General features: G+C 39.8%; 1 protein-coding gene across 6 annotated transcripts in view; it reads right to left on the bottom strand.

Annotated features, from left to right (window-relative positions):
* AIMP1 (aminoacyl tRNA synthetase complex interacting multifunctional protein 1) overlaps positions 1-24,655 on the bottom strand; it is a 37,818-nt gene that overhangs the window by 2,424 nt on the left and 10,739 nt on the right. For 4 of the 6 annotated variants that reach the window (XM_035112374.2, XM_060278489.1, XM_060278488.1 and 1 more), the window contains 5 exons: positions 18,195-18,328; positions 14,744-14,857; positions 12,874-13,038; positions 12,221-12,429; positions 8,569-8,737 (listed from right to left, as the gene is read on the bottom strand). In XM_035112374.2, the coding sequence (XP_034968265.2) occupies positions 8,569-8,737; positions 12,221-12,429; positions 12,874-13,038; positions 14,744-14,857; positions 18,195-18,309 (772 nt within the window). In that variant the 5' untranslated portion in view covers positions 18,310-18,328. Of the gene's footprint in view, positions 1-8,568; positions 8,738-12,220; positions 12,430-12,873; positions 13,039-14,743; positions 14,858-18,194; positions 18,329-20,806; positions 22,324-24,655 lie in introns of those variants that run through there. The other 2 variants (XM_035112370.2, XM_035112371.2) reach the window with 2 other exon arrangements.

Below are 24,655 nucleotides of genomic sequence, written 5' to 3'. Positions count from 1 at the left end.
TCTTTGGGGAGAGCAGTTAGCTTTCTTTAAATTTGCAGAAAAGTTAACTGACAGGCATTATACTGTACTGCTGCGCTGGCTCGTCCAAGAACTGAAAACATACCAGAAGTTGGAACAGAACAGGCATGGAATGCTTGAGTGAAAGGCCCAAAGGTAAGTAAAGAGATATTGAGACCCAGAAAAGTCTCTCTTCAGAATTGTTACAGTACACTAAGGTAGTGTACACATTAATGCTTATTCTGGGTCCAGTGGGCTCCCATTGCTAGTGTCTGGAGCAGAGTACACAACGTTCGCCACAATCCACGGGTATCCTGTAGCTTCTTGAGAAATACTCCTGTTTGATGGGCTTTCCATCAAATAAGTTTCTACCCGATTTGAAAACGGAAGCTGCAGTTAAGTTGAGATGTGTACATTTCAGGCAGCTGTTGTGCAAGCAAATGAATCAGACAATGGGCGTAGGTTGAAGACACCCCTGCCTGATCTCTGGTATGTGCAGCAATGTAAGAGTGCAACTTGAAATGCAACAGGGTGGATGAGCTCACTGGGTTTCAAGCCGTTAATGTGTACATGCTTCCAAGTGAAAAAGTCCAAACCAGAGATGGGGAATCCATGGCCCCTTTTCAGATGTCGTCGGGACTCCCATCAGATCCAGCAAACATGGTCAATGGTCAAGGATGATGGGAGTTGCAGTCCAGCAATCTCTGTGAGGCGTGAAGGCCGCTCCCTGCAAGGACCTTTCCCCCTGGCCTAGGGGGCGAGGCCCAGACTCACCCAGCCCTACTGAAGAGGCTCCTCATGAGACTGGAGGAACATCGCCTGGCTATTGTTTTGTTGTTTTAATATGCTGTAAACCGCTTTGCTACACCCAATATGCCAGCAAGTTTGGAAAACTCAGCAATGGCCAGAGGATTGGAGAAGATCAGTCTACATCCCAATTCCAAAGAAGGGCAGTGCCAAAGAATGCTCCAACTACCGCACAATTGCGCTCATTTCACACGCTAGCAAGGTTATGCTTAAAATTCTACAAGGCAGGCTTAGGCAGTATGTGGACCGAGAACTCCCAGAAGTGCAAGCTGGATTTCGAAGGGGCAGAGGAACCAGAGACCAAATAGCAAACATGCGCTGGATTATGGAGAAAGCTAGAGAGTTCCAGAAAAACGTCTACTTCTGCTTCATTGACTATGCAAAAGCCTTTGACTGTGTGGACCACAGCAAACTATGGCAAGTTCTTAAAGAAATGGGAGTGCCTGATCACCTCATCTGTCTCCTGAGAAATCTCTATGTGGGACAAGAAGCTACAGTTAGAACTGGATATGGAACAACTGATTGGTTCAAAATTGGGAAAGGAGTACGACAAGGTTGTATATTGTCTCCCTGCTTATTTAACTTATATGCAGAATTCATCATGCGAAAGGCTGGACTAGATGAATCCCAAGCCGGAATTAAGATTGCCGGAAGAAATATCAACAACCTCAGGTATGCAGATGACACAACCTTGATGGCAGAAAGTGAGGAGGAATTAAAGAACCTTTTAATGAGGGTGAAAGAGGAGAGCGCAAAATATGGTCTGAAGCTCAACATAAAAAAAACCCAAGATGGTGGCCACTGGTCCCATCACCTCCTGGCAAATAGAAGGGGAAGAAATGGAGGCAGTGAGAGATTTTACTTTCTTGGGTTCCATGATCACTGCAGATGGTAACAGTAGTCACGAAATTAAAAGACGCCAGCTTCTTGGGAGAAAAGCAATGACAAACCTAGACAGCATCTTAAAAAGCAGAGACATCGCCTTGCCGACAAAGGTCCGTATAGTTAAAGCTATGGTTTTTCCAGTAGTGATGTATGGAAGTGAGAGCTGGACCATAAAGAAGGCTGATCGCCGAAGAATTGATGCTTTTGAATTATGGTGCTGGAGGAGACTCTTGAGAGTCCCATGGACTGCAAGATCAAACCTATCCATTCTTAAGGAAATCAGCCCTGAGTGCTCACTGGAAGGACAGATCGTGAAGCTGAGGCTCCAATACTTTGGCCACCTCATGAGAAGAGAAGACTCCCTGGAAAAGACCCTGATGTTGGGAAAGATTGAGGGCACTAGGAGAAGGGGACGACAGAGGACAAGATGGTTGGACAGTGTTCTCGAAGCTACGAACATGAGTTTGACCAAACTGCAGGAGGCAGTGGAAGACAGGAGTGCCTGGCGTGCTATGGTCCATGGGGTCACGAAGAGTCGGACACGACTAAACGACTAAACAACAACAACAAAACCGCTTTGAGGTTTTTATTAAAAATATAAAGCGTTATAGAAGTGTGTGTGTGTGTATGACACATTCCCCATCCCCGGTCTAAACGGAGTATTAAATAAAGCTACAGTAAGTTCGTATTTAACTAGAATTTTTAAATTTGCTCTGCTGAGTAAACTATCCTGTTCATGTTAAAGGAAGATGAGAAAGATATATCTTTGAATGTGCTTTTCCAGAGAGGCCCTATGTGATCAGGATTCGAAACTCATATGACTCATTACTGCCCCCAAGAGGCATCCACACATTGATTACTTGGGGCAAATGACAATGAGCTCCTAGGTGCCAAAATCCCAAGGGAGCAGAAAAGACTATTTATGTATGCGGCCGCAGCTGCACGGATGTTATTGGCCCAGAGATGGAAAGAAGATAAAGTTCCTACCAGAGAAGAATGGCAGATGAAGTTGATGGACTATGCCAAAATGGCTAAAATGACCAGAAGAATCAGAAATCAGGAAGACCAAAATTTTAATAAGAAATGGGGGGAAATTATAATAATACCCGCGTTTCTTTTCAAACCCAGGTTAGTAGGATTGGAATATCACTTGTAGTTTAAGGGTGAATTCTGGACACAATGGAGATGTAAAAGATTTGGATCATCATAAATGATGCAGGAGGAAATGATTAATAATAGGACCCACAAAGAGGAGGATGGAAGTCCAGGAGATTTCTTGGAACCTTGTTTTTATTATTTAGGTTTGATATCTCTCTGTAAAATGTTAATTTGAAAAACCAAATAATTTTTTTAAAAAGAGAGACAATGAGCTCTCAAACTAAATCCAGAGATTGCTGCACACAGCTCCTGTCTTTGCATGAATGCAAGCAAATGACATGCACAAGTATGCCAGGGCAAATTTCCTGGGAGAACTTCTTCTAGGCTGCCATGCGGCACAGCAGAGCACTACACTTGAGTATTTCTGCTCCTCTGGTAAAAGCAAGCGGCTGGACCCAAATTCACTGGGAATTAACAGCAGGGCTTCACAGGCCTTGGATCATGTTTAAGCTTCAGCAGCGCAAGCCACTAATGGCTAAACCGGCAGGTAGTGGTTTCAGAAGGAATTTTACAACATGCGCTGTGTCCTTACTCAAACTTTCCAGATGCCGTGGGTTATTATGTAAATAAAAGTATGTTCCAATTGCCAGCGAGGAGCCATGGAATACACCAACGGTTAAAAAGAGAAAGCAATCCAATGTGCAGTTCAAAAATCTAAATTGCACTTCCTTGCTTTGGACATCAAAGTTGCTTTTGCAGTGATGTCCCCTTTCCCTCTTCAAGATAACGAAGACCAATTGCTAAGTGGGAAAGAAGGTGAGAGGTGGAAGCAGGCAAAGACAACATCAGACACCTGCTCCAGCTGGGTTGGTCTTGCTTTATTTTAAATATCTGGCTTTTAACGTATGCCTTGCATTATATTCATGATGTGAGTTGCTCTGTGGGCTTCAAGCAAAAAACACAATATAAATCTACTAAATAAACAAAGAAATAAAGTTGGGGCACTCTCTTTAAGCTGGTTGGTTCAATTTAAAAAGTGAGGCAGCTCTAACAGTTCTATCATCATTCATCTTTTCTCCACCACCTTTGCCTTTTTTCTTTTTCATTTCTTTCTTTCTTTCTTTTTTGCAAATTAGTCATCTTCCTATAGAGACGCTCTCCCCATTCATATATTTATTTACCCTATACCACGGTATCAGGAGAACTAATACAAAATAAAATTGGGCTGTGGTGTCAGAATGAGACTCTTGCACTGTTCGGTACAGCATATTCTCAGAGAATATACTGCCTTCATTTCGCAGCTACCAGATTTGTGAGCCAGTTCTTTCCCTTTGGTGCTTTAGGGAGCACTGTTTTATTCTGCAGCTAAGATATATAGCCTCAGAAGACTGAACTTACTTAAAATGGGTTATAAATCCTTCACTTGGAACTATTAAAACTCCTGAGTTATCTCTGGTTTCCTATCAGAAAGGAAGCGGTGGTAAAGTTCACAAAGTTTTCTCTCATGCAACACTGGCTAGTTCCTCAGTGCAACCTTTGAATCATGTATGTAATACAGATTGGGGTGGGGAAAGATGAGACTCTTTCATAATCAATTTATATTGGGGGGGGGGAGTTTACTCCAACTCTCATTTCCTTGAGAAAGTAAGACGGGACTGCTGAATCGGACCCATCTAGTCCGGCATCCTGTTATCTTGGTTGGGAAGCCCGCTAAGCAGGACCTGAGCACTCTGCCCGCCTGCAATTTCCAGCAACTGGTATCCAGAGGCATATTCAATTCTTCTCTTAAAGACCCGAAGCAGGGAATTTGCCTTTTTCAAAGCTGCCGCACACTAGGTCAATATCTCCATCCAGCTGTCTACTGTGACCTCAAGGTTCCTGGGTTTGTTCACACCCCGTGAGAATATATGTAAAACTAAGATGTTTTTGCCTCAACATGCATCACTTGACACTTGCTTCACTTCACTTAATTTGCCATTTTATTGCCCATCCACTCGGTTTGGAGAGGTCCTTCTGGAGCTCTTCAGAATCTCTTCATTTTAATGACCCTGAACAATTTAGTACAGTAAGCCTGCAACTTGTGTTCGCTTTCCAAATCCAAATCACTTTATTTCAGCTTTAAGCTCATAGACATAATAGTTCGCTTTACCTTATATTGGTGGTGAGGGGGAATAAATAAATGGAGAGCCAGGGAAACCCACCACTCTCAGCTCTCCATTTATTTATCATTTCCCCACCCATGTTTCCAGTGAGTTTTTTCCTCGCTTACTGGGCTTTGGGAAGGCAGTGCAAGGTCTCTGACAGCAAACAGGCCCCCGGAACCAAACCCTTGCATAAGTGGGGGGCCATTGTCTCATCACTGGCTCACCCCCAATTCTAGATCTTTTATGAAAAAGCTAAAAAGCACAGGTCCCAATACCATTCCTTGGGGGGCTCCACTTTTTATATCTCTCCATTCGGAGAACTGTTCCTTTATTCCTACTCCCTGCTTCCTGCAACTTGACCAATTCCTGACCCAAAAGAGGACCTCTCCTCTTCTTGCATGACTGCAAGGTTTACACAGAGGTCTTTGGTGAAGTACTTTGTCAAAAGCAGACTATAAATCAATAAGATGCAACAATAAAACCCAGTTAAAAATAAAACTACAACCCACAATAAAGCCATATCCAATTACAACTGGACCCTAAGCATCCCCAAAAGGAAACAACAACTGGAGCTTCAAATGCTTTTCTCAAAGTGTAATGGGGTTATTTTTAATAGGACAAAAGCACATTGAAATAAAACTCACTTTTAACAATGATTTATAACACTTGCAGGGGCATGTTTTTTGTTTTGTTTTTTACTGGGGGGGGGGCTGATGGCAATTGAAAATTCCTTTGCTTTCCTAATAGAAAGTTCTAAAAGGAAATAGATGAGCAGTAAGCTTTTAACAGAATCATTTATAAGCAGTTAGGCAAGTGTGAGAGAAGGAAATGTTAGGATTAACAAGAATGCATGCAATGATACTTTTTCAGAAGTACTACTATGGTTTATGCCAGGCTTCCCCAACCTGCGGCCCGCCAGATGTTTTGGCCTACAACTCTCATGAGTTGTAGCTAACAGGACCAGTGGTCAGGGATGATGGGAATTGTAGCCCAAAACATCTGGAGTGCCAAAGGTTGGGGATGTCTGGTTTATGCTATAGTTTGATATGCAGGTCAAAGTAGAAAAAAATTTCCACTGAAACTTTAAAAAGGCATATATTTATGGATCACACCCCTGTTTCGTTTAAACATCATATTAAACATCATATTGGGAACTTTAAAAGGACTTGTAAAAGAACAATTCCTCAATCAAATATAGTTTACATGTTTGGTAAACACACACACTCTCTCTCCCCCCCCCCCAAACTTGAAAGGAGGAATGCCCAAGAAACTATAATATGGTGGGTTATAATCATGTGATTTCCACACATAAATCTAATTTCATGCAAGCAAACAAAAAACAGTGTCTGTAGAATTTAACCTCTGGGAATGAAAACATTTGTTTGGTTGACATTTAGGCATAATAGGCCCTAGGGAAAAGAAACATTAACAGCAGTTTTTCTTCCCCCAGACATTTTTATTTTAAAAACGGTGATGTAATTTGGTATAATCTATCACTCTTTTCAATTCTGATAGCTAAATGGGCATAGTGCACACTTTGCAATTATGCATAAACAGTACTTTTAGTGTGGTTTTTAACTGTCCTAGAAGCCACTATAACCCTTGCTAATAAAAAAATATTTATTGCAACCATGAACCTGCATTTTAAGCCATTTGACAACATTTAAAGGCATATGCTCTCATCAGTTCAATAAATGTCAGAGCAGAGCCACACATGCAATCTCTACATTTAGAAGCAGTGCAAATCTAATCTAATCATCCTTTAATGTGGACAAACAGCGGACATCATATCCATTAAGCCAATTCTGCTGGGAGCTTTCCAGAGGCTTGTGGCCATTAACTACAGGGATACAGAACGTTTGACAAGATGTGTTTTTGGCTCACACGGCAAAGCAATTTCGTCTTCAACTGAAAAGCTGGTTTGTTATTGACTGCAGAGTCCGTTGGGCAATGCCTTCTTTGATTTTATGTTTGTGGTATTAAGCCTATCATATTATATTGCCAGATCAATGGGAAACAGCCAATTTGATTGCTCTTGGGTGATATACAGTCTGTGTCGTTCTCTCTTTTCTCCAAATCTTGATGACAATATATATATATATATATATTGCCTTTCCTAGAAAATAAAATAGCTCCTAGGTTAAGATTATGGCAATGCAATCTATGTGTTGCTTCTCTTAAGGTTGTGTCAAGAAATTGCAAGTGGTGCAGAATGCTGTACCAACACTGCATGACACCTATGTCTTGCTTTTGGCATATAAACTCTAAATAACTTGGCGCCTGGTTACCTGCAGGAACTCCTTATCATATGCCCTTGCCAAGCCTCTTAGGTCCTCAGGAACTACATTTTTGGTAATGTTGTAAGCTCTGGAAGTTTGTCTTATGTCTACTAAGGGAAGAGCCTTTTTAGTGGGGTGGCAGCTGTCCTGCAGAATTCACTTCCAAAGAGCATCAGGCAGGCACAGGACCAGCATTTAGACATGGGCTAAAAACTCACGAGTTACAAATCTACAACCAATGGATCATGTTGTAAAGTCACTAGAAATCCAAGAAAAGCTAGCCCTGGGTTCCACTAAACCCTGCTCTTGCACAAGTGGAACAAATTTATGCCCTAGCAACAGCATTTCCCCTTCCTCTTTTCCCTCTGCGCCCCCCTCCAAAATAAAAATAAGAAAGTTGTGGGATTCTCCAGAGCAAACAGGGGGTTAAGTGGTACAGGAGTAAGAGAAAGTCCACTCACATGAAATAAATAATAATAATAATAATAATAATAATAATAATAAATGTTGTTGTTGTTGTTGTTGTTGTTGTTGTTAATACCCCGTCCATCTGGCTGGTTTTCCCCAGCCACTCTGGGCAGCTCCCAACAGAATTATTAAAAACACGATAAAACATCAAACATTAAAAACTTCACTAAACAGGACTGCCTTCGGATGTCTTCTAAAAAATAACAATAATAGAGTTGGATACAACTTTCTATTCTTAACTGTAAAAACCATTTTATCCAAGCCAAGACCATTTTATCAGAACCATTTCATTTTCTTTCCTATGCACCAGTTCTTTCCCTACAATTAAAAATGTACAACTGGTACACTCTCTACTACACCATCATTTATACTTCCTAATCGGTGCTGCAGTTTCATGCTTTTTCAATATGAAAATTTTGTACTTCATTAAAGCACTAACTTCCCAGGCAAATCTCAAGCATTCCCAAGCCTGGAAGTGTCTAGTTCCTTCTAATGCAGGACAGCTTTATCCCTTTATAAATAAATAAATAAATAATGTTTATTTTGTGCAAACCCATCCATTTGTCAGACACTGTTTGACAAGTTCCTCTACCAGTCTCTGCAAGTTGACAGTGACATACTGTACTCCTTCTCCTCTTCGCAAGTACCAACAACATCACACATGATTCACAAATGCATTCCAAAGTTCCTTCATGTGGGGTGTAGGTGGGTGCAGAGAAAAAGCGAAATTATTTTCAGCAAATTTTGCATGCACTGGGCTACACTCACAGGGAAGAATTATTTCATTCATTAGAGTTATTAATAAAACTACTGGGTAATGTCATTTCTGTACATGTTGATATATATTTCCTCAGCAATTTCTTCTGATATCCCAATCTCCTTTTGCTTACCAGGAAAACCTTCAAATGTAATTCTGTCTCCAGGAACAACCCCACTAGGAGGGATTAGAATCTCCACCTTCTCTGGCGTGCTAGCACACATCAGCATGGCTTGGGACAAAACTCCTCTCATTTTCACCGGCTTCAGGTTACAGAGAAATATTGCCATCCGGTTTTGCATCTGTACATGGGGCATAAGTTAAAACAAAAATAAAATTTAGCTAGGCTCCTCTGCATTTCTTTCACAATGAGGAAGCAAGGGAAGAAAATTAATGCATGCAACTGCACACAGTAAAACACACAAAAACACCAAGTATGCAGATACAAATATGTTAGCAACAATTAACATTCTTTCAAGACTAATTCAGTAGTAAAAGCCAGGAAACAGACAATTAAGGATAACTGTCTTCTAATGCAGACACACAAGAGGGTGCAATAAAGACAACATTGTGTCCTGGTGCTTGGGTATAATGGCTGAAACAATGTTTTACTGACTTTCCATTCTTTGTGGTCCTGGGTTCCAACTTTTAACAGTTACTTAAGGAATTTTTGTAAAAACATCCTTCTAAACTAATCAGAGAAAGCATGCCCAGGTGGTTTACCATTCAGGATGTAACTAATCCAAAGACGGGAGGACATTTTTGAAGCATATTTTATCAAAGGAGTTGTCCATAATGTGCACTGCAATTCATTTATTTAAAACTACAAGTGCTTCCAGGTTTTTTCCTTCCTCTCACTATGGAAGGCTACAATGAATAAGCAGACCAATGAGGCCTCATTAGGGAACATTGCAATTAACAACTCGCTCAAGGAAACAGATTGTTGTTCTTCTAATAGACAGAAATCAAAAAAGGTATTTGACAATAAAGTTACTGATGATATTCAAAAACCTACCAGGCATACAAACCGATGATAGTGTTTCCACACAAATTGTAATTTAAGCAGCAGTTTTTAATTAATACATTTGCCAAGTTGAGGAGAAAGAGACTAAAAATGGTTATTAGACATTAATAAGTATAGGTTGGGAGCCACAGCCTATTTCTAACTACCTTATGTATAAAAATATGCAACAGTTTGCCTTAAAATCATTGGGATTTAATTGATTTCAATGAACTGTTGGATAAATTTAAGGCAGCCCCAACTGTCATAAATTGAGGTACTAAAGGGATATTTGGGATGCCAGGAACTGTCAGAACAAGGAACAGAATTCCTTCTCCTTTCCTGAATATTATATTGGATAAATATTGCTTAAAATTCAGGATCTGGCTTATTTCAGTATGTTCAGCCAGAAATGGTTTTCCTTACTGCAGATCCATATAGTGTGGGTGTCCTTCAAGCTGTCTGGATTGTGGAGATTCCACTGTATTTTATGTAAGAGGCAAAACACAATGCCCTGGATGCTTCAAAACATATAGGGACACAGATGAAGCCAAAAACAAACAGTCTCTCATATTTTTATTGCAATTGCTGGCATAATATAACTACCAAAACACACAGACACAGAGCTGACTAGGGGGGTGGAATGTCCTTTTTATATTTTCTAGGAAAGAGAAAACATGAGCAGTAGATCCTAATGTGTGCTCTATGCAAACACAACTATCCATGGGGCGAATTATGCTGGTCTAGGGGAATTCTGGCCCCATGTTTACTGAGTTACAAACCTCTTCTGAAACTTAGGTGAATTTTTCAAACATTCCTGAACTTTGGGGGGAGGTGGAAAAGGAGGACAATGCCAAAAAAGGGGAAAGAGGAAAAATTGCACTCCTCAATCTTTAGGCATGCCTTAAGTAGCTGCACAGATACTATATAATGAGTCTGGAGGGTAAGACTTGAAAAAATGGATTCAAGTTGCAGGAAAGGAGATTCCAACTAAACATGAGGAAGAACTTTCTGACCGTAAGAGCTATTTGACTGGAATGGACCCCCTTGCGAGGTGGTGCACTCGCTTTCCTCGGAGGTTTCTAAGAAAAGGTTGGATTGGCCATCTGTCATCAATGCCTTATTTGAGATTCCTGCATTGGACTAGATGACCCTTCCAACTCTAAAATTCTATGATTCTATCATTCAAGTGATAGTGTACATGGGCACTCCTGATTTCCTTCAAGGTATGTCTCCATTCTTCAAAATCGACAAAGGACAGAACAGATGCATATGTGAAAGTTGAGCATTTTCCAGAAGAAGCAAGAGTTTACATCCAAAATTTTTTTTTGCCTCCTCCACCAGTATTAGAAGAAATAATTTCACATTTACACAATTGCTCAAAATTATCCAGAACATTAGAATGTGCGTTTTGCTATCTAATAGCAGAATTAGGGACTCAGCTACATTCGTAAAGATAAGAACTTTATACCGTAGGTGTTATAACACTATGAACACAGATGGCGTTGTGGAGTCCCGTTTTTCACCAACGGGATTTCCCTGTATGAAGTTTACAACGCGTTTAAGTAACTCACTTCTTTGACGTGTCTAGAGGCAGCCTAGAGAGCCAGCCCAGAATACTGTTTTGCATTTCTTCCCTGCTAGGTGCTTCTTAAATCCCAAGAGAAGAAAACTGCAAATGTTTCTGCGAAATTTGGCTATGCCTTACACATACTGCATCTTCTGCTTGACAGACAGGCTGCAATAACTCAAGTGGCATTGCTACTTGGTTAAAGGCAAAGACACATCATACCTTGACCCACTTGCCGCAGCATCCTATTCAGTGTTTCTCAACCTTTTTTGGGCCAAGGCACACTTGTTCCATGAAAAAAATCACGAGGCACACCACCATTAAAAAAGTTAAAAAATTTAACTCTGTGCCGCCCTATATTGACTATATAATTATGACTGTAAGAAACACTTGCCAATTGCTGTGTTGGTTGCAATCTCCTGTAATAAGGCTTCACAAGCCGCTGATTTCTCTGCCAGCACAATCCTTTGCTCAGCAAGTTTCAGGTTGAGCTCATCCAGCCAGCTTCTTTAAGTTTGTCTAAAACCACCGTCCCGTGGTGGTGGCTGTTGAGAGCTGCGCTTGCCCTGCGTCGTGACCCGGCCGGCTTCCTTTCCGGTGGGTCAGTGTTGTTTATTGGCGGCCGCCAGGCACGTGACAATGCAAATCGCCCTTCTCGTCGCCGCACGTCACGGCACACCAGCCAGCGTCTCGCGGCACACTAGTGTGCCGCGGAACAGTGGTTGAGAAACGCTGCTATATATGGCAACAAGAGCAGATTCCACTGAAATATGCCTAGAACAGAGGTGGAGAGCCTGTGGTCCTGCAGATGTTGGGTTCAAACTCCCATTAGCCATAGCCACAATGATCAGGAATGATGGGAACTGTAGTCTAGCAACATCTGCAGGGCAACAGCCCCCCCCTCTGGCCAAGAAGATGCAGACTGAGAAGTTATTACTGGCTACTCCAGGTGTGCTGCATACAGGAAGAGGACCACCAAGAGTCAGATTCTGAGGCTGGCAGAAGCTAATTTGTTTTGGCTCCCCTCTATTTAATTTGTTTCATAAGTAATAAGTTCGTGAACTTGAGATTATTTCAGTATCCATCTGCTACAACTTTAAGTGCCAAAACTAAATTTTGAATTATTATAAAAAAACCAATTTTAAATATTTAAAATAAACTTTATTTAGCAAAGAAGAAGAAAATGAAGAAATATTAATGGAATTCTTTATGTACCTCTTCTAAAGGAACATGTTTCACTAGACCACTGACAACCGTTCTAGGGTTTGTTTCTCCCACGTCAACTTCCTCAACGTACAAAGTATCAGCGTCTGGGTGCTTCTTTGCTGCTGTGATGCAACCAATTCGAAAATCAAGTCGAGAAACATCTAAAGGTTTTGAGTCATCACTCGCAGCTGACTGCTGTTTTTTCTCCTTCTTTTCTGCTAAAACAAAATTGGAAGTCATTTAATTACACAGGCACACACATCCCCTGGAATGCAATTCAAGCAAGTTTCCTTTTTCCCTGTCTGAAAAGAAATCCCACAGTACATTTTAACATTCTTTGCTTTCAAAACAGAGACCCAAAATATTACAACTGTGTGACAACAGGCTTCCTTAAACATGGAAAACTAGATTCTCTTTTCATTTCTAAGGATATTGTATTGGACTAAATTACTTCAGAAATTTTGGAGCACATTTAAATGGGAAATCGTTAGTTACTCCAGAGCTTTTATTCCACATAAACTACACAGACATTCACTTACCACCTTGCCTAACCTAGTCCAGAATGATTTTCTTGAAAAACTTCTGCATTGATAACATTCCTTTCTGGTGTTTATTAATGAAACTGAACTTCAAACATTTCCAAGCAGCATATGTAAAATTACCTTTCTTTTCCGTCTTGTCCTTTTTCTTCTTTTCTTCATTTGTTCCTTTAATTTGCTCTTTAGGACCAGGTGGGGCTGCTGCAGCAGCGGTGGGCTGAGAGACTTCTTCTGAAAAGGATGCTGTTGCAGAAGGTGTTTCACTGGGTGGCAGAGAGACTTGTTTCACTACGTTAAACACAAAGAAAGATTAAAAACATTGCCAAGATGTTTGCCAGGAATATTATACATTTATTTAATAAAATGTGAATTACTGCTAAACTTCAATCTATTGATCAAAAAACATAGGCTTTGTGAAATATTAGTAGTAATAAAATGCAGAGATAAATTTCAGTATTGGGATTCTGTCATCTCCAAATGTCTGGGTTCACTTACACATATTAAATTTAATCCTTCTGGCTTTTATGGGTAAGCATCATGAGAATTAATAGGCAATCATATTGTTGATAGCAGCAAGAATTAACTGTACCAATCATGTTAATTAGAATAAATTCTGATTGAACTGAGACTTTCTTCCAAGTTAGATTGTAGCCTTAGCTAAATGTGGCATTTTAGTCAGCAGATTAAAATAGATTAGAAACAATATGGATGAAATACATTGAAATATAAACATCAATGGGTTAAAGTTATTCGGACAAAAGCTTCATACCAAGCTAGAAGACAAGCACATCATAAAATTAGTATAATATTAATAACATAGTACATACAATTAGTATAATGTTACTAACATATGCTTTTGACCTGGTTTAGTTGAGTGTTCCCCTAACACAAGGATTGGACAGGGCTAAAACATTTCTCTTCTCCACCCATTCCAAAGAGACATGTTTTTTCACTTGCAGAGTACACCACACACACTCTTTAAGTGATACCACCATCTATCTTTTGGATGATACCATCTCGTTTGGCTGCATGTATACGGTAGCCAAAGTCCCTAGTACACAAATTTCATAGTACACTATGGCAAGCATAAAATTAAGTTTGTAAGTTACAAAGTTAGGCGATTTCTATGAACTTAAACTTAGAGGGTCACAGAAAATATTTTTGTATGCACAATTTTGAAGGAAGCAAAATGTGGATAACGGCTTCCAATATCATGCAATCAGATTTCTGCTTGTGCAACAGGATTTCCTCTTCGTCCCCCTGGGACAGCTCCCCCATTCTTTAGAATTAAGATGAAAATGTCACTTTATTTTGCATGCACACACAAATAAAATTCCAATTTAGCCCTTTCCCCCCCTCCGCCACCAGTTTTCAACAGCTTAGAATTTGCATCTTTGAGAAAAGGAGCACCCAGGATTGATTCTGGATGCTCCAGTTTGTCTGCGAGCTCAACCTCGCCTCTCACAACATTCCTGATCCTAAAGCAGGGGACAGGAAACTTTTTCAGCCGGTCCACTGTCCATTTTGAAAAAATATATATGAATGAATTCCTATGCCCCACAAATAACCCAGAGATGCATTTTAAATAAAAGGACACATTGTAAAAACATGCTGATTCCTGGACCGTCCGTGGGCTGGATTTAGGTGATTGGGCCGCATCCAGCCCCCGGGCCTTAGTTTGGGGACCCCTGTCCTAAAGACATGTAGAGTAACATTTGCTATGATGCAGTGGAACAAAATGTATAGGTGATGTCAGACAGGTAGTGAATATTCCCCAGACAAGTAGCTTACCACCAATATTTTTCTCCATAAATCTAAGAATTGGGGTAAATATCCCTCTATGCCCCAAAATATACTTTGTCCCTTCAGTGCCTCCCAAATATTTCTCCCCTTGGTATTAAATATGGGAAAAGAGTGTTCTGCAGACTGAATGAAGAAGCCGTGCTTGCCTAAGACGACATTGCTCTCCCACCCCCAACCCTATTTTAGTCACCTCCATTCCGAATTTCAGCCTGGATCAATTCTTGTTTCAGCACATCAATTTCTTTCTTCAGTTTAGCATTTTCTACACGAAGCTTCTTCTCTTCCCTCAGGGATGCCTGCAAGACTACAGGAGACAAATCTCCATTAGGAATCACATACACAATACTGTCATAAAGGGAAAGCTTAATTTCACAACTCTGAAATTCAGGGTTTAAGGGTTTAAAGTTGACTTAAGACCCGCTTATTCTTAAAACTGTGCACTTAGTTGTGCATTAGTGCTCTTCTTCTTTATAAAAAAACCTAGGGCAATAATCACATTAAGACAAAAAATACAGGAGTACAGAGCACATTAGAAGTTTCTTGCAGTGCTCAAATTCCAGATTTATTCTGTTTTAGGGGGAATAAATTCCAGATTTATTCTGTTTTAGGGGGAAACTATCAGCTTTTTTTAAAAAAAGGAAATGAGGGGGGAAAGTCGTGACAACAGAGGAAGTCTCAACATAGCAACTAAAAGGAAAGATGTTTTTTCCATTAAGGTTCTGGAAATGAGAGCAGGAGATGTGAGTTCTATCGCTGGCTTTTCCACAGAATGCCCATATATAGCTACTTAACACCTCAGGTTTCTCAATTATTAAAGATATTTTACCATCCCACACAAATGTCAAAATGACACACTAATATCTGTTATTACTGCTGAGTCTTAGGTATTTTTTCAATTAATTCCACAGCATAGCCAGAATTGGACTTTTTAATCACATTGGGCGCCTCCCTCCCCCCCCCCGGCTCCCCTTTTCCTTGGCACCTGCTCTGAGAAATGAGCTGTTGCTCTAAGGTTCTTGCGGGAATACAATTTGGAACTGTATTGTATGCCTATTACAATGGAATGCATAGCCAAACTGTTTATTCTTTAGTTTAAAAGTCTTCCTTATAACTACATGAGGAAAGCAGGGATGGAAGGAAGATGACAGAGCATTTCTCTGTAAACTGTAGTGAAATGAACTCTAGAGGCACTACCTGAGGGCAATGCAGAAACTGTTGAAAAGTTTGATCTCCTATATTTATAAGCAGAACATTTGTCTGTTGATTCTAGGCCAAAATGACTCCTTTGGAATTTTTTTTTAATGTGAGACTTTGGTTCAGACACATTGAACAATATGCTAAAAACCCTGGACCTGGAGACAATGCGATCAAAAAGGTGGCAGACACTTATTTTTTTACTTTGTGCTATGGTCCACAAATGTTAATGCAGCCTTTGTCAGCTTCTAGTGCCCTCCAGATGTTTTGGACTCCAAATCCCATCAGCCCCAAGCACCATGAGGTATGTCTTGGCCTGATGGGAGTTGAAGTCAAAAATCTTTAGGGTGCTAGTGGTCAGTAAAGCCTGGAATATATAATGGCTTTGTACACAAGCACATAAGCATAACAAAAGGCATCCCCAAACTGTGGCCCTCCTGATGTTTTGGCCTACAACTCCCATGATCCCTAGCTAACAGGACCAGTGGTCGGGGAAGATGGGGATTGTAGTCCAAAACAGCTGGAGGGCCGAAGTTTGGGGATGCCTGCTCTAGATCATTATATAACACAGATTGGGGCTTTGTGGTTTTTTAATCTTGACCTAGTCAAATAATTTCATAGGTATCACAACAAACTCTTGGACATGTCAATGCTGAAAGCAAACAATTAAGAATCCATACACACAAATTGTTGAAGGGTTATTAAAGTCACGATAAACTGCACAAGGTTATTAATTAGCACTATCACAGCATGGGCTAAAAGCTTAGTTATCAATCACATGATCTACACATATAAAGTTGTATGTTCAATTTCCAGAATCTCTCGTTAAAGGATCATGGGTTTAGGGGTGGGATAGCTGATAACCAAGCCCTTAGAGAGATTCTTCCAGTCAAGAGTAGAGATAGATCAACGATCTGATTTCTATAAGGCGGTTTTATATGGTGGGCTTTTAACAATGCTAGAGAAGCATACTGTAAATTCTTCAGAGACAGGTGGCTTACATTTACACAGCTCTCACGCAATATTTTTTTCTTCAGAAGGACTTTAACATTCAGTAAAGTCAGCTCTAGTTGTAGCAGAATTCTCTCTGCACCTTGAGAAGGAGTGGACTTGGCCCTTTTCTGGTATCACAAACATGAGCTAGAGTTTGCTATCTTGCTCTTTAAAGAGGGCTTAATATTTCTGCACCCTGTGTATTTTAACGCCCCATGAACAGGAATTACATTTTTATTCATCTAATACAGGGATGGGAGATGCTGTTGGATTGCAACTCCCATCAGTGCAAGCTAACATAGTGAAGAATGAGAGGAATTATAGTTCAACAAAACCAGAGGGACACAGGTCTGATTTAATAGGGCTGATCTGAGCTCTCAAGACAGTTTACACACTAATATACAAAAATTCAAACTAGAACCACAACTCTAAAACTTTTAAATTAAAATCTATGGGAACCAGCAGAATAAATAGAAACTACCCAAACACTTCTGGAAACAAGCAGATTTGAACCATGTGTCTTCACCGTATTATTAAATTGAAGGAACTGTGTATGAAAATATCCAATGAGTGAGTATTCTCAAGATACACACATCTTTTGGAAGGCATTAAAATATACATGCTATACTTCAAATTCATTTTGTGGTTGAGAGCTACAAATGTGCACACCATCTCCTACATTTCTGCAGCACCTACTATTTAAATGAGCTCAAGATTGGGACACTATCTTATGTTTGTTTGGAAGAAACAGAAGATCAATTCCAGCATGCCACAATGCACAGAACTGTAAAAATCCTTCATTTTAAGTTTTCAAGGTTGCTACAATGTGCTGGCATCATCTTTAAAACGTTGGCATGCTTTTAGTCCTGGCACTCAACCTGGATGTCCAGAAGATAATAGTTGCTAGAAATGTTTTATTAACTGAATTTTATGCACTGGCTCCTATTCCTTGTTAAATCACAAAGGAACTGGCCTCCAGTTTAGACTACTGAATGCGCTCTATAGAGGATGTTCTTGAAAACAGCTTGGACATTTGCAGTGGCTGACAACCATTTTCTCTATATAATTCAATGTGTTTATTATTGTCCATAAAGCCCCACGTGGCCTGGCATACCTTCTTCCATACGTACCTTCCCTGAGAAGAGAAGACCTTGTGCCATCAAGTATAAAAGTTAATTCACGAGTTGTTCATTTTACAGCCATGACAATAATTAAGGTTGGGGGCCTGCCAAGTATCAACACTGTTTTGACACCTGGTAATTCCTTTGCTTTTTAAAACGATTTGAAACTTTGCACGTTTATTGCTTGCTGCAGGGAAGGTATAACCTAAATTCTGGGGTTTACATACTGGGCTAGATTCACAGTAAGAAATTCTCAACTCGGCTCACAGATTTTGCAGGCAAATTTTATGACAAAGCACATTTAAATGATAAGGTCAAAGACAGCTGCCTTACTGGCTTTTTCCTTTAGAAGAGCCACTTGCTGCTTAAGGTATTCAATAACTTGATCTGCTTCTGCGCCCTTCTGCTCCAGCCTGTTCAAAACTGCGTTGTTGGCTGCCATTTTCATCAAGGAACGGAATAAAAACCTAAATAAAAGGAAACAGGATGATGTGAAAGTTTTATTAATGCAATTATCTGCAGCTCTGTTTTGGATTGACTAAGAACCAGCCACTGCCAGCGCCATAGAACATCTAATAATAGAGCCTATTGGGTTTTCCCTGTCTAACTTAAAACACTCAGATTAAAAGGAATTGTCAAGCTGATTTTTCTGTGTGACATTATTTTCCAGTATTCTGGAAGAAGGGTGATTTTTGTCTACCATCTGTAACAAACATGTTTCTTAATTCTACTTTTTATATAACGCAAGGCTGAGTCTGCTAAAGTTGGGTCGTTTTAACAATTATTGATTTCCAAAAGAGCACTAAGGAGTAGGGCAGGGGTGGGAAACCTGTGTTCCTCCTGAGGTTGCTGGACTCCAACTCCCATCATCCCTGACCATTGGGCCATGCTGGCTGGAGCTGATGGGAGTTGGGTGTCCAATCACATCTGGAAGCCCTTAGGTATAGGGGTTTTGTGTGGCACTGCCAACTTATCAATTAAAAAAAAACTTTGCTAACTGTCAACACTGGAAGGGCTATGGAAGAGTTCACCCATGTGTGTATGGAAATCCATTTCTGCAATAGAATTTTCTCTTTTTCCCCACTCCAGCCCTAGCCCCTCTTGCCTCCACCGTGACACACCTCCAATATTTGCTCTGGAAGGTCATCCAACCCCTCCAGGACATATTTGGGAGCAGGAGGTAGAGGGGGGAAGGAAGATGTAAAAGTTCCATTACACAAGCAGACATTTGCTCTTGCTACTTTGGGTTTTACCCAGCGTAGTTATTGATACAATTTTTTTCCCTTAAAAATATATTATACAATGATATTATACCTTTTAAAAAAATAAAAGAGCATAGTTAATAATAATCTCTACTTCTCAACAAATCTAAATTAGCAAGCCTAAAACAGAAGCAGCATATATCCGTTATAGATCTCCAGGAAGTGATATAAAGGAAGAATTTTGTATATCAAAATTGACTGAAACTGCCAAATATACAGGAAAATTCACAGTGCAAGGATAAGCTTCAAGGAAAAAAGTTGTAGTTTATTTCTATGAGCACGAAGATCCAGAGCAAAATGGCAAAGAAACATCTTGTGTAATCTAATCTGCACAAAAAAGCAATTCACCTTGTGCATCTTGCAATTCCTGATTTTAAAATATTCCCCTTTCTTTCTTTTCATACCAAAAGAACCTAGCAATTAAAGCTTAAGGACTGATGTTCAGAGAAAAAAGGCCTCAAGTAGGTTTTAGATTCCTGTCCCGATTCCAGGGAGATCTTTAAATTAATGCAGGATTAAATGTATACTCTATGTTACTAGACAAACACAGCCAAATGTTTTCTATTCTTCCCTCCGTTTGCTACATCAGCACTAGAAATGAGAGCGGTTGTTTTCCCCAAGTACTCTACGAAATCTAGAATGCTGTAGACAGCAGAAACCGTATGACTGCCGGAACATGGATCTACAGCGTAGCTGCCTTGTCCGAAACAACAAATTCTAAATTGTATCCTTTGCTGTCATCAGATCACTTCAATTGTACTTTATATAAAAACTAGTTTCTGACAAAAACATTGTCTAAGAATTCTATTCATTATACTTATGGGCTGACCAAGTCACTATATACAAAACATGCTACCATACAATGTAATCATTAAAGCAATAAAATATCTAGTTTTCATTGGGATAAAGACTTCTCAATTTCTTATAATTTGTAGAAGATAAAATTGGAGGATTATTCTAATACATTGTAATTACAGGAATGTCATGAAAAAACCACAGCTATAAATCAAACTAATTTCTGGTGAAGATTGGAGGGGAATAACTTACTTCAGTGACACAATTATCTGGTTATTTCCTTAATGCTGAGAGAAACCCTGGGTTCTTTTTGCTAATCCAAGAACAATTCTAGCAGATAAAATAATTATGAACCAAGAGATCTCACAACGAAGACATTGTGCTATTCACAAGTTGTGCTTTTGGTTCTATCTAGCCTAGTATTATTTGTAAAATTCATTTTTGAAGCATCTGCTTTCAATATACAAGTCTTAACACTTCAGACACAGCATTTAAACAAAGAAATAGAGGCTCCTTATTAGCAAACTGTGTTTTAAGGATCCAAAAATATACCCTGACAATTTTAAAAAGCATGCAAGCATGCAAGATACATAAAATCAATATTAAACACAATCCTGGGCTTTATAGACCAAAATAATAAAGACAGTAACAAAAAAGAAATCCCCCAAATAACTGCACTTAATGATTTGTTGAAGAAACAGAACAGTTGTCTGCTAGAAAACACAATCACTTTACCCAGTGTAATTTCTTTTAGACCTGCAGTTCACTATGCCATGCACTGTCAAATCAAGTAGAAATAAAAAAAAAATCTATCTTCTTAGGCCCATATAACTGGAATGGTTAAAGAAGAGGGGACAACCCTAATTATTCTGCTAGTTTCTGTATTACCTGAATATTAATATTTGGTCCAGTGCTGAAATTGAAAGCATAAACCAGATTCAAAAGCACCCAGCCACTGTTCAGCAGCAACTGGCCCTGGTCAGCTATTTATATACACACCACTTCAACAAGATATTAGGATGGTATTTCAGTCATATATTTGGACTAGTGCTTAGGTTTAGAAAATATTCTGCAGATGATATGCATGTAGAAATGTACCTGTTTCAGAGTTCTCATACTGAAAGGCTGGAAAGACCACTTGAATTTGGCCACAGTAATTGCTGGATTAATGAGTTTTATGGCTACACGGCAGAATTTTTTGAAGCTAACACCTCTGGCTCCCCCCCCCCTTTCACTCTGGGAAGCTCTCCGGTCATTCGAGAGATAACAGATTTTCAATTTACTATTCAAATATTAACTTATGGGTTCAACTATAAGACAATTACTGCTTCAAAGATGCAGGGATTGAAAAGTAACCTATCCGTGCTTTACAAATATTTCACCATTTGTTTAATTTGTGTTCAGACACAACAGTGAGAGAGCCTAGCAGTGTAACAGTATAGATTGCCATTTTATGCCAGAGTGACACTAGTACAGGACTGTGGAATGGCACAAACGCAATTAACCATGGTTTAATGATCAAGCAGGAATGGCCCAGTTCACATGTATCCCTAAGCCAAACCATGGCTTAGTGAGAATGCGTGAGGGTTCCTAGACAAGAGACCACAGGTGCTGAGCATAGCCACAGTTTCACATAGGGTGTCATCCAAACCCAAGTTTGCAGTTTGTCCTCTCCAGACAAATCACAAGCCGTAAACTGGACAGTGTTTTATAGCTTGTGGTTTATCTGGAGTGTGACAACCCACAAGCGCAGGTTCACATGGCAGGTTCAGCCAAACCAAGGTTAGCTCATGGCAGGGCAACAGCAGGAGAAACAAGGGAGACATGTAGGGGCCGTGATCTCCACTCTGGAGCCAGCACACTCACAATTTCACATTGAGCCACAGTTTGGCTTAGAGCTACATGAAAGCCAGGTCACAGTGTGTGATATCCTACAGCCGATGACTTAATTATTCCATAAATCACAAATGCTAAAAAAGAAGAAGAAGAGAGAATGCAAGCAAAGGTCCTTAGATTTTTTATTCCAGCCACACTGACACAAGGCAGATCAAGCATTTTTTCGCTGTTTGGATTAAGCAAGGGAAACAAACGTCAGCATTTAAACAAACATACAAAAATATAAACTTTGCTGCAAAGTGTTGTTGTTGTTTTTTTTAAAAAAAACCTAGCACAGCTGTTTTGGTAGAACATGGGAACTTCAGTAGGTTAAGTTCAGCTGCGGGACTCTTGAACAAGTCAAATCACAATCCTACTCGATTCACATTGCGGAAGCTTAGTTGAGAGCTCTTTAGTAGCACTTAGCAGATTTCAGTTGAATCACTTCATAAAACTTTTTACTGCTGCTTAAACCTACCAATTTCAGCCTAGCTGTGCAACAGATTTCATAAATAAATAAATAAATAAATAAATAAATAAATAAATAAATAAATAAATAAATAAATAAATGTGATCTGTAAGATAGCATACTTCCACTTAAACTTTCTTATATTAAGCTGCACTTGAGTAAGCCCCACAAAACTCACAAGAAATATACTTCTGAGTAAGCATGTACAAGACAGTGATGTTACTCAAAGAAAGCAATGAAACTAAGAGTACAAAGTTAAGCACTTCCTCAGTAGCACTATATGTAAGATAATACTGATAACAGCTGAAAATAGATCCCCAGAGAATTTTGTTAACAGGTTCTGTTACAACAGAGAAGTCTCCCTATGACTAGTGTATCTATTTTGAACTGCTAGGATTTCAATCTCTGTTGTCTAGTTCAGGCAGTGCACCGATATTCTATACAATTTCTACACTGAGCAGAATACAGCCATACAAGAACCCCAAGCAAAACTGCTCAACATCTACAATTCTAAAGATAGTCATTGCAAAAGCGGTATGCCAACAGCGGTACGGAGACGGATTTTATGCTGCCAAACAAGCAAGTCGCTTTTCTATTTAAAACCAGAATGCCTGTTCAGCTACAGATTTTTTTTAAAAAAATATCTCTGGATACTCTCTTCTCTTCTGTCTGCGCTAAAGCTGTTTAGGACTGTGGCCCTAGTTTCTAATTCTCAGAGTCCCATATCTCTTTGTCATTTTGGCAGAACATTTTACTGTATAGTAATTGGAATAATTAGGCCATCCCAAGTACATTTTAATATCATTCCTAATAGGAATACAAACCCATTCAGACCACAAAGTTTCCCCCCTTCTAAATACAGTCTATAAAGTATGTTGAGTTATGTGGGAACAATCACACTTGCTGGTCTAGCAAATCTTTCTGGCCGCCCATTCAAGACTGAGCTAATGATTCCACTTCTGCTCTCTGGATACTAAAATAAGGATGCCATAACAAAGATGTGTACAGTAACTTCTCTTTCTCACAGGCTACAATGGTGCATTTGCCAGCTCCCTAATCTTATCACAAACACACCCACACCCTGTTGTATATTGATTTGAGTTCTAAGCAGTGTTAGAAATTTTCAGGTGCAAATCAAGTGAAGATGCCTGGGCACCAGTATGGCACCTGATGTCTCCACTATCTGCAGGCATATGCCAGGGGATCCCTGGATCTTGACTGTTTTCACACACTAGTAACACATTCTGTAGAATTCTATCCGTTATATTTTGTCTATGCAATCAGAATGAATTTCAGAAACCAAAAAGTCATACAGTCGTATCTTGGTTCTCGGACGGGATACATTCCGGAAGTCCGTTCAACTTCTGAAAATGTTCGAAAACCAAGGTGCGGCTTCCAATTGGCTGCAGGAGCTTCCTGCACTCAATCGGAAGCCGCAGAAGCCGTGCCAGACATTTGGCTTCCCAAAAAAGTTCGCAAATACTTCAGAGTTTGCAGCGTTCGGGAGCCAAAACATTCGAGTCACAAGGTGTTTGAAAGCCGAGGTACGACTGGATTCAAAATTAAGACTTTCCTGGCGTCTGGCTCCAAAATGGCAACTAGGCATTCCGTATTGGTGACTGCAACCCTGGTTTAAGAAGCCATTTGGCACCTAGCTTATATAGCTGAGTTTTTAACACTGGTTCTAAGCTGCCATGCACCCATATTACTCACCCTTACAAGTTCTCTGTGGAAGCTTTCCTGCTTTACAAAAATAGAAAGATAAAAGTATTATGCCTAACTGCGGAAGTAAAAGAACAACATCAAAAGCCTGAATATGAATTTCTACAGAAGCATTACTTTTGAAAAATGGGAAAATGCATTTTTCTTCTTTTAGAAAATCTTATTATATTGGTTCACTGGCACATAATCATATAGTTAATTCTACAGCCCTGAATGGGCAAGGGAGTTAGCTTTCTTAAAATTGAAGCCACACATGAGAACAATTTAAATTGCAAATTGGCTCTGCTTGGCAAGCAGGTCTTTTCTCCTTCCAGGTGCTGAACAAAGATGATCCCAAAGCAGTCTTGACCGAAATAAAGCCTCAACCAACACTTCTACCTCTTACCTCACCTTCATACAACTGTTCTTAGTCTAACTTGGGTGGAATGGAATAGTCACTTGAATTTAGACTCCCAAATGACAGCTGCACTGACAAGATAGAAATCACATTCCTTGATCATCTGCATATTTACTCAGAATCAAGTATGGTATCCAATGAAGTAATCTGGTTGGTGCAAGGACTTCTGGCTGTGCAACATAACTTATGGTTCCACTGATTGTACCCCACTAGATCTGTTCTGGAGGTACTCCAACCCTGTGGAACAAATCTGGTGAAGATGGGGGGCGGGCAA

The sequence above is a fragment of the Zootoca vivipara genome, chromosome 9 (genome assembly GCF_963506605.1).
Source record: "Zootoca vivipara chromosome 9, rZooViv1.1, whole genome shotgun sequence".
Taxonomy (NCBI): Eukaryota; Metazoa; Chordata; class Lepidosauria; order Squamata; family Lacertidae; genus Zootoca; species Zootoca vivipara.
This window is presented reverse-complemented; position numbering and strand designations above follow the sequence as displayed.